This window comes from Brachionichthys hirsutus, chromosome 2 (genome assembly GCF_040956055.1).
Source record: "Brachionichthys hirsutus isolate HB-005 chromosome 2, CSIRO-AGI_Bhir_v1, whole genome shotgun sequence".
Classification (NCBI taxonomy): Eukaryota; Metazoa; Chordata; class Actinopteri; order Lophiiformes; family Brachionichthyidae; genus Brachionichthys; species Brachionichthys hirsutus.
Genome location: NC_090898.1, coordinates 11506151 through 11519301, shown reverse-complemented (window position 1 = coordinate 11519301; position 13151 = coordinate 11506151). Strand labels below are relative to the sequence as shown.

The 13151-nt window shown below is 42.2% G+C and overlaps 1 protein-coding gene across 1 annotated transcript in view; it reads right to left on the bottom strand.

Annotated features, from left to right (window-relative positions):
* Positions 1-12294, bottom strand: part of LOC137908812 (metabotropic glutamate receptor 7-like) — a 50644-nt gene extending 38350 nt beyond the window's left edge. Inside the window, exon 1 of the mRNA XM_068753237.1 lies at positions 11821-12294. Within this exon, the coding sequence (XP_068609338.1) occupies positions 11821-12267 (447 nt within the window). The 5' untranslated portion in view covers positions 12268-12294. The remainder of the gene's footprint in view (positions 1-11820) is intronic.
* Positions 12295-13151: the final 857 nt, after the last annotated feature.

Here is a 13151-nt window from a genome sequence, read left to right as displayed (position 1 = left end):
ACATGCCAATGGAAAATAAATTACATAGAGTAGAAGGAGTAGGCTGTCCAGGTTGAGAGGACGGCACCATGGGAAACCTTGAGGAAAGATCAATAAGAAAATCACATGAAAAGGGGAACCTTTGAGGGTGAAGAGGGTGCGATGTCAAAAAAATAATCGAAATTGATGTCACATGCCTTATGATGTAGTAAAGAGACAAATTAAGCCACATGTGCAGCTTGGGGGAGCGATGCTGAGATGGGCAAGAAACGCAGGACTGTAGTTCCATCACAATTTTCATGCAAAATCCATCACTGGCTTGGAAATATATCCCCAAGTGTCATAATGTGACATATTCAGCAGAAACCATATAGTCAAAGATCAGGTTAAGTACCCTTAAGCCATGAAGGTAGATGCTCTCTGAGTGTTGTCTATACTTTTATGCATCATTCTACATTCAACTATTGAGAATAGGGTACAGACAGCTCATTCATTTATTTCTTTTCTCATCGTACTTTAAAAGAGCAACGTCAGCTGTTTTGCAGGTTTCAGCTCATTTACCACAACCTACTATACGATCATAATGTGACATTAGGCACTGTTGCACTGCTACTACTACTATACATTATATTCTTATGTGCTCTTGAGCAGTGAGGTGGGGTCTAGAGAAAGGTGGCCATTATATAACTCAATCTATTGAAAAGCATCCTGTGTCCAGTAGCGACCCAAACTCCCACGTCTCTGTGCTCTGCACCATGCTGCCGGTGCAGCACATCACTGAGGGCATCTGACCTGGGAGTCCTCGCCACAATGCAGCAGCCAGAACAATAGACAGCTGTCCCACACTGAATAAACTGGCAGCTCTGAGAGAACGGGGCACAGTTCTCTCAGACAGAGCTATTCCGGCCGAGATCATGATTCATCGGAGCGAGTGTCTTGACTAATGGACCAAGAAGATTTATGTGGAATGTGTTTGTTTTGTTTTTTTGTTTTTTTTTAAAAAAGGCACATTTTGCGTAGTTCCACTTCAATGGAGAGTCAGTCTTAGAAAGCTGCACACTGGCATGTATTTCAGAGCAGGAATCGGGGCTGCGCAACAGACTCTGGATCAGACAATTACCCTCAGACAAGTTAACCAGCCGAAACCGGAATGTGCCCCTCTGAATACGATGGAACTGACACACGCAGTGACAGAAAATTACCAGTATTTTCAGCACCATCATGCATCTTTCTCGAAACAGCTCATGTGTATCAAAAGATTGTCAAAAACAAAGTATTGTATGAATATGTATGAAATGTGCTGATTAATAGTAGCGTTTAGAGAAGTTTTATGTTTTGTGTTTGCAACGTGTGATTTCACGAGATGGAAAATCCATTCACGGTGGCATTATTGAAACCAGACAGTCATTAAATGGTAAGAATGATTTCATCAAAACCTCTTTTGCTTGGAGAGCATTCAAGTGCATTATCTTTACTTATTCTGTATGGATTTTAGAACAATGATAATAATAAACCTACGTATCATTGCAATCTCAAGATGTAACTCTAAATGCCACCCTGATACACACAGAAATCAAAGTCCTTCAAGGCAAGAAACTACAAAGTAAACCGGGAAGGAAAGAGAAGAGAACTTCTGTCCATGGGAGTCCTCACAATACATAAGGTCATCTGAACAAACAAGGATAAACCTGCATTTGCCCATTTGGCAGGGATTTAAAATAAATGAAAATGTGAACCAGAATCCATCCACATGGGTCAATAACCTCCATCTCTTGTTACAAACATCCACACAGATGCTTATTGATATTGTCTGAAGAGATATCATACAGATATATTGAGAGTAGAGAGCAATGATTTGGGTGTTGGTGCTTTTCATGCTGGGTTAGGGTTATGGTGCTCGTGAATGAGGTTATGGAAGTAAAAGAAAAGACTCCGCCAAGCCCCGATCTTATCACACGTCACGGTAAATGAATGACTGTCAACACAATGCTTCAAAAGGGAGTAGAATCCAGTTCAGTTATGAGCAATAGGTTCTAAGCTCCGATGTGACTCCACTTCTACTGTATAAGTATTTTCCAAGCCCATCGCCGCTCTGCATCACAAAGAGAATGAATGAATGTAAACAACATTCACTGTGTGGAATACAAATAAAGCAACATGCAGCCTGAATGCATTCAGTAAATCCATCTAGTGCTACAGTGCTGCTGAGACCCATCCATCCATCCATCCATCCATTTTCAACCGCTTATCCGGGGCCGGGTCGCGGGGGCAGCAGCCTAAGCAGGGAAGCCCAGACTTCCCTCTCCCCGGCCACTTCCTCCAGCTCTTCCGGGGGGATCCCGAGGCGTTCCCAGGCGGCCAGTCTCTCCAGCGTGTCCTGGGTCTTCCCCGTGGTCTCCTCCCGGTGGGACGTGCCCTGAACACCTCACTAGGGAGGCGTTCAGGAGGCATCCTGAATAGATGCTCGAGCCACCTCATCTGGCTCCTCTCAACGTGGAGGAGCAGCGGCTCTACTCCAAGCTCCTCCCGGATGACTGAGCTTCTCACCCCATCTCTAAGGGAGAGCCCAGCCACCCTACGGAGGAAGCTCATTTCAGCCGCTTGTACCCGCAATCTTGTTCTTTCGGTCACTACCCAAAGCTCGTGACCATAGGTGAGGGTAGGAACGAAGATCGACCGGTAAATCGAGAGCTTCGCCTTTCGACTCAGCTCTCTCTTCACCACGACGGATCTGTGCAGGGTCCGCATCACTGCAGACGCTGCACCGATCTGTCTGTCGATCTCTCACTCCATCCTTCCCTCACTCGTGAACAAGACCCCGAGGTACTTGAACTCCTCCACTTGGGGCAGGATCTCCTCCCCGACCTGGAGGGTGCACTCCACCCTTTTCCGGCTGAGAACCATGGCCTCGGATTTAGAGGTGCTGATTCTCATCCCGGCCGCTTCACATGCAGCTGCGAACCGATCCAGTGAGAGCTGGAGGGCACGGCCTGATGAAGCCAACAGGATCACGTCGTCTGCAAAAAGCAGCGACCCAATCGTGAGGTCACCAAACCGAACCCCCTCAACGCCCTGGCTGCACCTAGAAAATCTGTCCATAAAGGTTATGAACAGAATCGGTGACAAAGGGCTGCTGAGACCCAATATATATATATATATATATATATATATATATATATATATAACTACACTGTAGTTACCTACAACAGGTTTGTGACCAGTTACACGGAGCTCTGTCCTAACCTTAACTATAACCAGTGACTATAACCCACGGAAGACAAAAACGTCACCCTGGGAAACTCATATGAATATTTTAGTCAAACATTTCAATAATACAACTACACATAGAGACTTTTCTAGGAAGCCAGTCAGTCTCCATCCTCCAGCATGAAATATAACCTGAAGAGTAACCGTACAACAAAGCTTATTGGATCCTCCTGAACATTTTACATATTTTAGTATCATACTCACAGGACGGGAGCATAAGTAGATTGACACGGCTGACCAATGCGTCATACAGATGGGAATTTTCTTCCTTTTTTTTTTGCCTTAGTGTATTTACTGGCATAAATCACATTTTAGGGGCTTCTGACCTCAAGGTGGAGGGAGCCTGACAGCTCTATGCATAATCCATTGATAAACAGGACGCTATTGATCCCCTTAGCCTCAACGCCGGCCACATTTGAGATCTGACTGATAAGGCAGTTAAAAAACACTACATCCAGTCACCAGTAGCTCCCATCTAGCACTCAATTGCATTTTAAGCAGCTCCATTTGAAAGGAAACCACTTCCCTAATTCGCAAAATGCCAGTGGTGATTGAGGTCTTCCCCTAAATCAATGAAACTACATGAGGCATGTCAGAAAGCTCTTGTTACTCCATGAGAGTCACGTCTGAAAATAGTTATCCTTGTTGATTTAATGTGTTCTCCTGCAGGTACCTGATATTATTAGAGTCTATAGTTCAACACCAAATGAGCTGAATTATAAACTTGCACAAAAATCACTCGAGTCCCGCTGCAGTCAGACAGAAATAAATACATACATTTCTCAAATATTATCTAGAGGCAAATAAAAAATAAGATAAATTAAGCCAATTTAGCTGTAAAGCTTATCTCCTTTATTTTCATATGTTAAGTCAACAGGTATTTTCCAATGCCCCAGGCCTTCACTGTGCTTCAATAATTCAGTCTTCCTGCAAAGGTCCACACTGCTTGATGATATAATTGTTTATATCTGTTGTTAGCAACTGATGCACCCTCAGGCCATTTTCCCAGTATCTTGTTAGTACTGGACAGTCCCATAGAATATGTGTATGGTCTCCTATTTTGCCACATTGTCTCCAACACAAAGCTTTAGAGTGATCTTTAAAAAAAATGGATACAACTAAGGGAGTATGAAAATAACGCATTTTTAGTTTCCATTCAAACTCTTTCCATTGTTGGCTATTGATTCCTTTATGACACTGTTTACAAATCTTCTCCCACTGCTCATCTACAATTATTGTATTGCATTCTAGTTCCCATTTTTCTTTGATATTTAGTGTTTCGAAAGGTGTCTGAGGATAGCATTTTATTGAGGTAGGAAATATGTTTATGGAAAGGAAGACCTATTTCTATAATTGTGATAAAATATTTTTCTATAGAATTTGGGATTTTGACAATTCTTTCTTTGTCCTTATGGTTTGTGATGTAATGCCTAATTTGTAGATATATAAATCGTTTGAGGGGAGGTCGAATTGTTCCTGTAGTTGTGCAAAGGACTTTAAATGCGTTTCTTCAAACAGTTGATGAAAAATGTTAAGGCCTTTACTTGCCCATCTCTGAAAACCCAGATCAATCATTGACGGTTTAAAGTCGATATTACCGACTAGTGAGATTGATCCGGCATCTTTAAGCATTTTCTTTACCTCTCTCCAAACCTTCATAGTATGTTTTATCCATTCATTTCCAATCTTCATTTTATTGAAATGCTTTAAGTCTACAAAGGGTAGGACCAATAATTGTGTTCTTTTTACTTCGCCTTACTGTCCCTTTACTAGTGGAATATCTCTTGTTCAGTTACAGGACTGTTAGTATGTAGATGTTTCCATCAACTTTGCTCCCTGTGCCCTTAAATCCCAACAATCTTATATGTGTTGACAGTGAATTCGCCCTGACAAAAAGGTCTAGAGGTTTAAACCAAGATGCAATGAGGGATCTTGTGATTTTATTGCTGGGTGAGAAAGTGATCAAATACAGAGCAAAGTGCAGAAACTGAGAGAAACCAGACCTCCTTTTGATGCAGCAGACACTCTAACAGACCTTTAAAGAATTTGTTTTACTCATTTATCTGGATTTCAGAAAGTTTGAAAAGAAGAGTTTTGTAAAACTGATTATATTTAAAAGGCAATTTTCCATTTATCTATACATACATTTTGTGCTTACATGAGGTTTTCAACTGCAACAGAAAAAAGAAAAGAATGATATAGCACATTATACAGCACAGATATTTAGTATGGCTGAGTGACTTTGTAATTCAGACTCTCCAGAATGCTGCATGGATCATAGATCAGTCTATCTGAGCCCTGTGACAATGTCTTTCAGGTCGCTCTAAAGCGATTTCTGCTGAAGCAAAGGGACAGTTTTCCTTTTGGAAGGATGACTGAGAGACCGGCCAGCAAGCGAGCAAGCAGAGACCTTCTCATGCATGCTTCTCTGCTCATCCCCGTAAAAGGATTGGACTTAATGGGGTTTCCTCTTTCTCTGCTCCTTCTGATCGCGACATAAACTGTGGAAAACGTCCAACAAAGTCTGAGAGTGCTATTCTTGTCACTTTTTATGGTTGTACGGACGATACATTTTGAAGGAACTCCGGTAAGGCTTCAGTGTGAGCACAGCTAGACATTAAAGCAGGTGCTCTGACTCTGGGAGAAAATGGGCCTGACTGGGAACGTCGAGTCAAATTGTCGTTGCTGTTAAATTGCACCTCATTTAGGATCAATATTCGGCAGTTAAAATCAGACAGTAGGAGATCTAGTAGTAAGTAGAATATATCAGAAAAATAATTAACAGAATTATAATGTAATGTGTTTTCACTCAGAAACAGTACATTAATAGTGCACCCCTTCCACCCATCGCCCCAGGGCTAAGGGAATAGCAGTGACATTAATATAATGTCTGTAAAGGTTCTAATACTCTCCCCATGATAGATTGCTAACCCAAAGACCTCATGTCTGCAGCAATGACAGCTTGTCCAATACAGGTATATTTTTCACCTTATTAATATTGCATTAGTTGCTCACACTGCATTGTGCTTCTGTGTGTAAAAATATGACTTCTCCACCAAAACATGAAACCCGTTCACAAAAAGACCAGAAGGAAAGCCGACTAAAAACAATCACTATTGCAAAGTTACTTGGACAAAATATCATTTCTGATCAATGCTGAATTGAGTTATAACTCATTTTGCAACCCAACATCACAATTTAGGGGCAGAAGTATTGCACATTTATTTATTTATTTTTTCATTAAATATTGGAATAAACTCTGGTCTGCCAGGCTGAATGCAGACATGAAATGTAGTGAGATTGACAAATCTCAATATTGTTTTGAAAATACAGTATTGACCTCGCCTTGACTGAGAAATTGATTGTGCATAACTGCATGTTTAAAGAACACAAGCAGTAGAAGCAGGTCTGTGTAAGGAACTGTCAGTGCAAGGAACGTAAAAAGAAGAGAATGAGAGTGTCAAGTAATAAAAAAAATTAAACCCGCCAAAACTGTCAATTTTTGTAATCCCCGGTTGGCTATGCTAACACCTGCAATTAATTATTGCAATCCTGCGCATAATAATGTGAGCAAATTTCACCTCCCAGATCTGGTCCTCCTGCGTCAGAAATCAGAATCAGATTAAATCGCTGGAATGAAAACAGGCTGGGCTCTCAGTTTTAAGGACCAGGAGTGAGAATTATTGAGCTATAGATCAGCATATCCAATGGAAATAATAAAGGAAAATTACGTATTTATTGCTTCCAACAAGGAGATTATATTTTCACTTGTGTCCATTGGATGGTTGGTTGGTTTTCACAAAAACCTTTGGATGGATCTTCATGAAATTTGTTGGAGGAAGGGGACATGATAGTAAATAAAAGCTCTGGAAGGAAAACTCATTTTATATCATCCCCTAACGTTACAAGAAAAAGTATATGTCAAGAATTTCCCTATTGAAGCTGCATTGATTTCCCTGAAACTCCATGGAGGAGTGAAATAAAAGGCATAAGCAGGATTGTGCAGGGAGGTATGTACAAAACTGAGTGTCATTCTAATTCATAAAATTCCTCACTCCTCTCCACTTCAATTTGTGGTTTTCCCTTTTATGGTTCTGGAAGCAGTATCATAAATTTTGATGTATTGGGCATATGCCCCTCATATGTACTCCACATATTCTAGACATACTCAGAGCCTCCACTCAATCAGAGCAGCATCAGATAAGGTCAAAATGATGTCAATGATGTCTTTAGCAATAAATGAACATTTGGAATGAGATATGGTCGCTCTATAAGGTATTTTACTGCAGTGGTTTTTGATGGTGTGCGGATAATATTATCCAGATGCATGATTCACTTCCTAAGTTTTTACTATTTCCCAAAGACAGCTAGAGATTGGCTCACTTATGTTCTTAGCATTCAGTAGAGATTTGAACTCCTTCAAGCTAAATGCTACTGATACCCTCTCGAAACCAAATATTATGGAAATATATGAACATTTTCTTTCCCTGTTCTTGTAAGTTTTTAGTGCCCGAAGTTTCGAAATGTCAGTGTAATATCCGGAAGGACAATAAATAATAACAGTTAAATATTGCCATAAAAAAAAACTACATTGGTTTATAGTACAGTTTTGTTCTTGCATTTCAAAATTCTCGAAAAGTACTTTCTTTGATATAAATTTTAGATTCCAGTTATGAGTTAGAAAGTAGTGAGTCATTGTGTCACGCTCTATGTAAAATGACATGGAAGAGCTTAAGCTGCTGAAACAGTTATTTTTTTTCTAGAAGAATGACTCTGGCATTCTTGATATAATTATGTGTGTGTGCAACCATTCATACTGTATGCTGCGCATTTGACACACCAGCCATGTCTCCTATGACAGAGATTAATGCAGTGCATGCAACAAATTGTCCTGCACGCAATATGCATCAATGTACAAGTGGCAAACATGACAAAGATAATTAACCTCTGCCAGTTTGTGTCACTCAGAGTGCTTGCTAAATAACACACAGCCCTCTTCATTCCCTTTTGTGTCCATCTTTACTACAGCCGGCTGAATAAATCACACTGCAAGCTTCAAATCAATCACAATGGTGATTCTGTGGAAAAGGAGAGATAAAAAAGCCCAAGCCTGTCAGGGCTATAAGAACAGGGCATGTCAATGCCTCACTCAGACAGCTAGTCCAAGGAGGCCACTTCCCCAGACAGGAGGACAAGATGAAGTTCATCTGCTTTCATTACAAATATTCCCTGGTCTTTGGGAAAAGAGATGCGGCTCATAATAGCATGCTGCACTCTCTAATGTAAATGTCATCTTCTCAAAAAACATTGATTGTGTGATTAATTCAAGCAGCTATGACTTACAAATGGACAAATTCGCCACGTCTTTTGAGCAACGACGTTACCGTCCTTGAGTCCTGAACACGAGCAAATAGTCAGGAACGGTGTTTTTCATGAAAAGATGCAGAACATCGTAGATCTTTCTAACAATTCAAAACTTTGATTTTGACTAATTGATTTTTTTTCTCCCTCCCGTCATGCTGTTGCTTCTCAATAGCAACGCAGCATGAAAGGCAATGATATGAAAACATCTTAGCAGCAAATCGGCCTCACCATGGCAACAGTATCGATCAACCTTCCGGGGTCCTCAGAAAAATCCATCACTCATGTCCATTTCCCTGCATTAACAGCTCAGTATCTATTCATGCCCTGAATGGAAAACAATGATATTTAGCTTCTGCATGGCAATAAAATAACACAATTACTATTTAGTGTCCATCCAGATTCATACATGGGTGATAGAAGAAATGACTTGGATGCAGGGCAGCTCAAGGAGAAGCCATGTCTGCAAGCTTGAATATTGTTGCTAAGACTAGAAGCTGAACACACCTTTCACTTTATTTTGAAGAAAACGAACTCTGCCTGGCTTCTGCAATTATACCTGAAAAGGGCTCTCTCCTGGCTTTGATATTTTTGACAAGAATCTTTTCATACGAGATGGATTACAGATATAAACTCAAAAACGTGCTGTCGAGCGGCAAACGCTGTGATGCTAATGAGGGTAAATGGGCTGCAGGCATTCACTTTGGGCATGTATTGATTATGTAGTTTTGGGCGGGTTTACATCTCATTCATCGTCATTCATCAAAAGAATTCAGATGAGAACGTGAATGTGTCTGCAGCTCTGACCGTTCTGTCTGCACTTTGAGAGAGATGTGCAGAGTGAAGGTCAGTGCTGCATGACAGTTTCTGTCAATCCCGATTCCTCAAGCTGGATCACAACACAGCACATAGCCTGCACCATACACTCCTATAGTTAAAATTGTTCTTCTTCTCATGTTGGTACAACTGATTGGAAGAAGCTACTGGAGAAGGAAATAGAAATCAGCTCGCGCCCCTTAAAACCTTCAAACTTCACTAATCTGTACAAGTTACCGTAACAAAGCTTGAATAAAAATGAGGCGTTACAAACCTCGCATTCTGCAGCTACGAACCCATTCTTCTCTGAACCTCATTATCCCCAAATCTGAGCAATTGGAAAATAGTTTTCTCATGTTAGATGCCTTTTTGTAATTTCCACCGGGATTCTGGTTTCTGACAGAAGATAAGGGCATGCTTGTAATTGTTCGTTCCATTTTGTATCATTATGCGGCGGTCAGAAATTGTTGCTCCTCGGCACGGGATATCAGGATGTGGCGATGAAGTTGCTTTTTTCCAGCTCTGTTCGATTCAAATTAATACAGCAAACTACTCCGAGATTTTGGATCCATGTGTTCATCATCCCTAGTGTGTGGCTTATTGATGAAAATATGAGAATTTATTATGGTATCAAATCCATGAAAGCCATTTGAAATACTCTGAATCTGAATTACATATTGATTAAATTCTCTAGAGATCTCCGTTACCATACTGCTATTTGAATTGTGATCCAGATGTCGATGCAATTTGTGTAATGTGGTGAAACATTATAAGTTGTCAATAGCAAGGCATTTTATTTTGTCCTATTAATATTATTATTATTATTCATTAGGTTGGCAAAATGCCAAAAAAGGACATTATGTGATGTTGCAGAAAGTGGAAAATTATCCAGATTCTGAATCTACTTCAAAATTAAGTAACTCTTTTCACCCAAGCTGTGCCCATATACAACATCTGATCAGAATCTGCTGACAGTCACACAAACAAAGCCTTACAACTCAAGGTTTGGAATGATAGAAAATAACATTTGTTACCTCAGTCTATGAAGGGGGACTGGGGACCAAAGCCAGTCTGGAGGGTTTGATGGGCATCATCGGTGTAATTGTTCATTCAATGCCCATGAAATCAGAGAATGGCTGCTCTATAAAAAGAAGTGTTTTGCAGTGCAGGTGTAGGTTTGTAAGGAGGGAAGACGGAAGGGAGGCTAAAAGCAAGTTAAGCACTTAGGTGCAGTTAAACAGCTACTTATAGTCTTGGCTATAGGCTAATTAAACTAGAACTAAAGACAAAATGGTAAGACATGCATGCTTCATTCTGCAACCACAAATCATTAGCAGAAGCAGCAGCACTGCATCTCCAGTAATTCTCCCTGCTTTAAATGCTGCCATCCTCACAGGGGGAAAGCCAAATAGAAGTCTACACATTTGCAGAAAGGATCCACTTGGTATTGAAAGCAATTACATGTTTTGCTATGGCAAAGTGTCTTAAATAATTTATCTGCTGTGTTGGTGCCCTGCTGCGTTTCTCATTCCACCGCAGCACCAGCATGGGTGCATGGGATAACCAACATTATCAGTTAACGCTCAATCATAGGAAGTGGAAATACGTTTCCCCTTCAAACCCAAACTCGTTGTGAAACGAGCAAATTCACTTCATTTACTTGCAGCCACCGAGCTCCATCAGGGTGCAAAGTGCGTGGAGCAAGCTCATTTCTGAAGAGCCCGCCGCCAATGAATGAGAGCCCACTCGACCATAAATCCAGACATTAAGGCCCAAAACGATTCATAAAAAAAATGACTGCAGTTGTTGCATGTAAAGAGCCTCGAATAATCATGTGCAATCACGTGAAGCGAGGCTGCTCTTCCCGGGAGGGGGTTGTTGAGTTTGGGTGTGATTGTGTCAGGCTGACAGCGCCCACTCATCGAGACGGTGAAGTGAGACTGGAACAGACCGGAGCTGTTCTTTCAGCACCACCGGGGACAAGCAACGGCGCACTCGGCTGTCGCAGCGGCCCAGTGTAGTGGAGGGGAAACCACTCAAAGACACTCCACTTTCCTTTTTGTTTGGTCCTTTAAGATGGAGAGAAGCTAAAAGACGATTGGTTATGTAACACAAATCAAATAAAAACTAGAGGGGAAAAGAATCAATGCACAAATACACGTCGCCATAAACTGTTCTTTTTAAAAAAAAAAAAAAACAATTACAAAAGGTGTGTGGTTTTCTTTTTTTCCATCACTTCTCTGTTCTCATTTGCTTCACTGCGTGGGAAGCAATTAAACGCACCAATTCCAGTCGTTCCTAAAAAGCTTTATGGCGAGATGCGGCGGGGGGGGGGGGGGGGGGGGGGGGTAAACAATTACAATGCCACAAAACTGTTGCACTCTGTCAAAGACTTGCCTGAAAGAGGCGTAAGATGTTGGCAACCATGATCGATATGGAGCTCGCCGACGCGCCGATGACTCCGACCACTTTCTCAGGCTTGACGAACACCGGCGGATCCCCGTTCGTGCACCTCACGTCGGAGGTGTCCTTCGTGATCAGGGCTTGGACGAACGTTAAAGATTGTTCCAGCGCGTAGGTGTCCCTGGAGCAAGTGTCCAGCACCCGGGCGCCCAGGGAGATGTTGGGTAGGAGTTGGTCGTCCTGGTTTATTTGGTCCAACGCGTACATCATGGCCTCAAGCCGCTGGATGCCGTTTTCCTTCTTGAGATCCCCGCACGGCGTGCCGTCGTTCCCTCTGGCGTGCACCGGGAAGAGTCCGCCGAGAGTCAGGTGCCCCTCGGTCCGGATCGAATGGGGTGCGTAAGTCTCCTGGGGCAGCGCAAAATCTACCACAGCTCTCATGAGCCAAAGCGCTCTCCATACGGAGCTCAGCTTGGCGCACGGACCCAGATGAGCCATGATCAACTTTTAGGAAGGAGGGAGAGAGTGCGATCCGCCGAAGATGCAAAGCAGGATATCCGAGAAGTTTGTCAAAACGAACCCATTCTTGTGTCACAAGGGATGCGATCCAACAAGCTGGGCTGAAGCACCGACCCGCAGGAGACGGCTGAGGCAAACTGCGAAGAGTGCGCGGTGCAGCTTGTTGAATGGTGAAGCCCCTCACGATCATTTAGTTCCACGCGTGACGGGAGGCTTCATCCATAAAAAAATATCTATAGATTATATTATGCAAAATAATATATATATATGAACACTTACCATAAATAATCTGTCTTAATTTTGCCCGTTTATACTAAATCCAAAGCGAAAGCGGGAACAATATGAAGCCGCTATAATGTCCAAGAAACAAAAAGACAAATTAGGAATAATCTCTCAGAGCCAACAGTTGGATGTTAGAGGACCGGCAGAAGTGGGTGACATTCTTGTCACTCAAACCAACTCCATGGGACCGCAGGAATTGCTCTGTGTCCCGTGGGGGGGGGGGGGGTGTATTTCATATCCACGGTCTCCAGAGAAGAAAGAAATCGACCAGTGCGATCTGAAACGTGCGTCCGTTGGAAAGAGCCAAGGAAATCCAGCTCGTTAAAGCCGCGGCTCTTCCTCCGTCTCCGCTGCCGGTCGCGTGTATTCAAAGGGGATGAGTCACAGAGGGATTCGCTGTGCGCCGACCCGACTTCTAAGCCCCCCCCCGTTGCCTGCGAGACGTCACTCCGCTGGCTGGAAAGTGGAATCAGTCATGGGAAGGTTTTCAGGAAGTTGGAGTTCGAAGAGATCTGGAAAGTAAA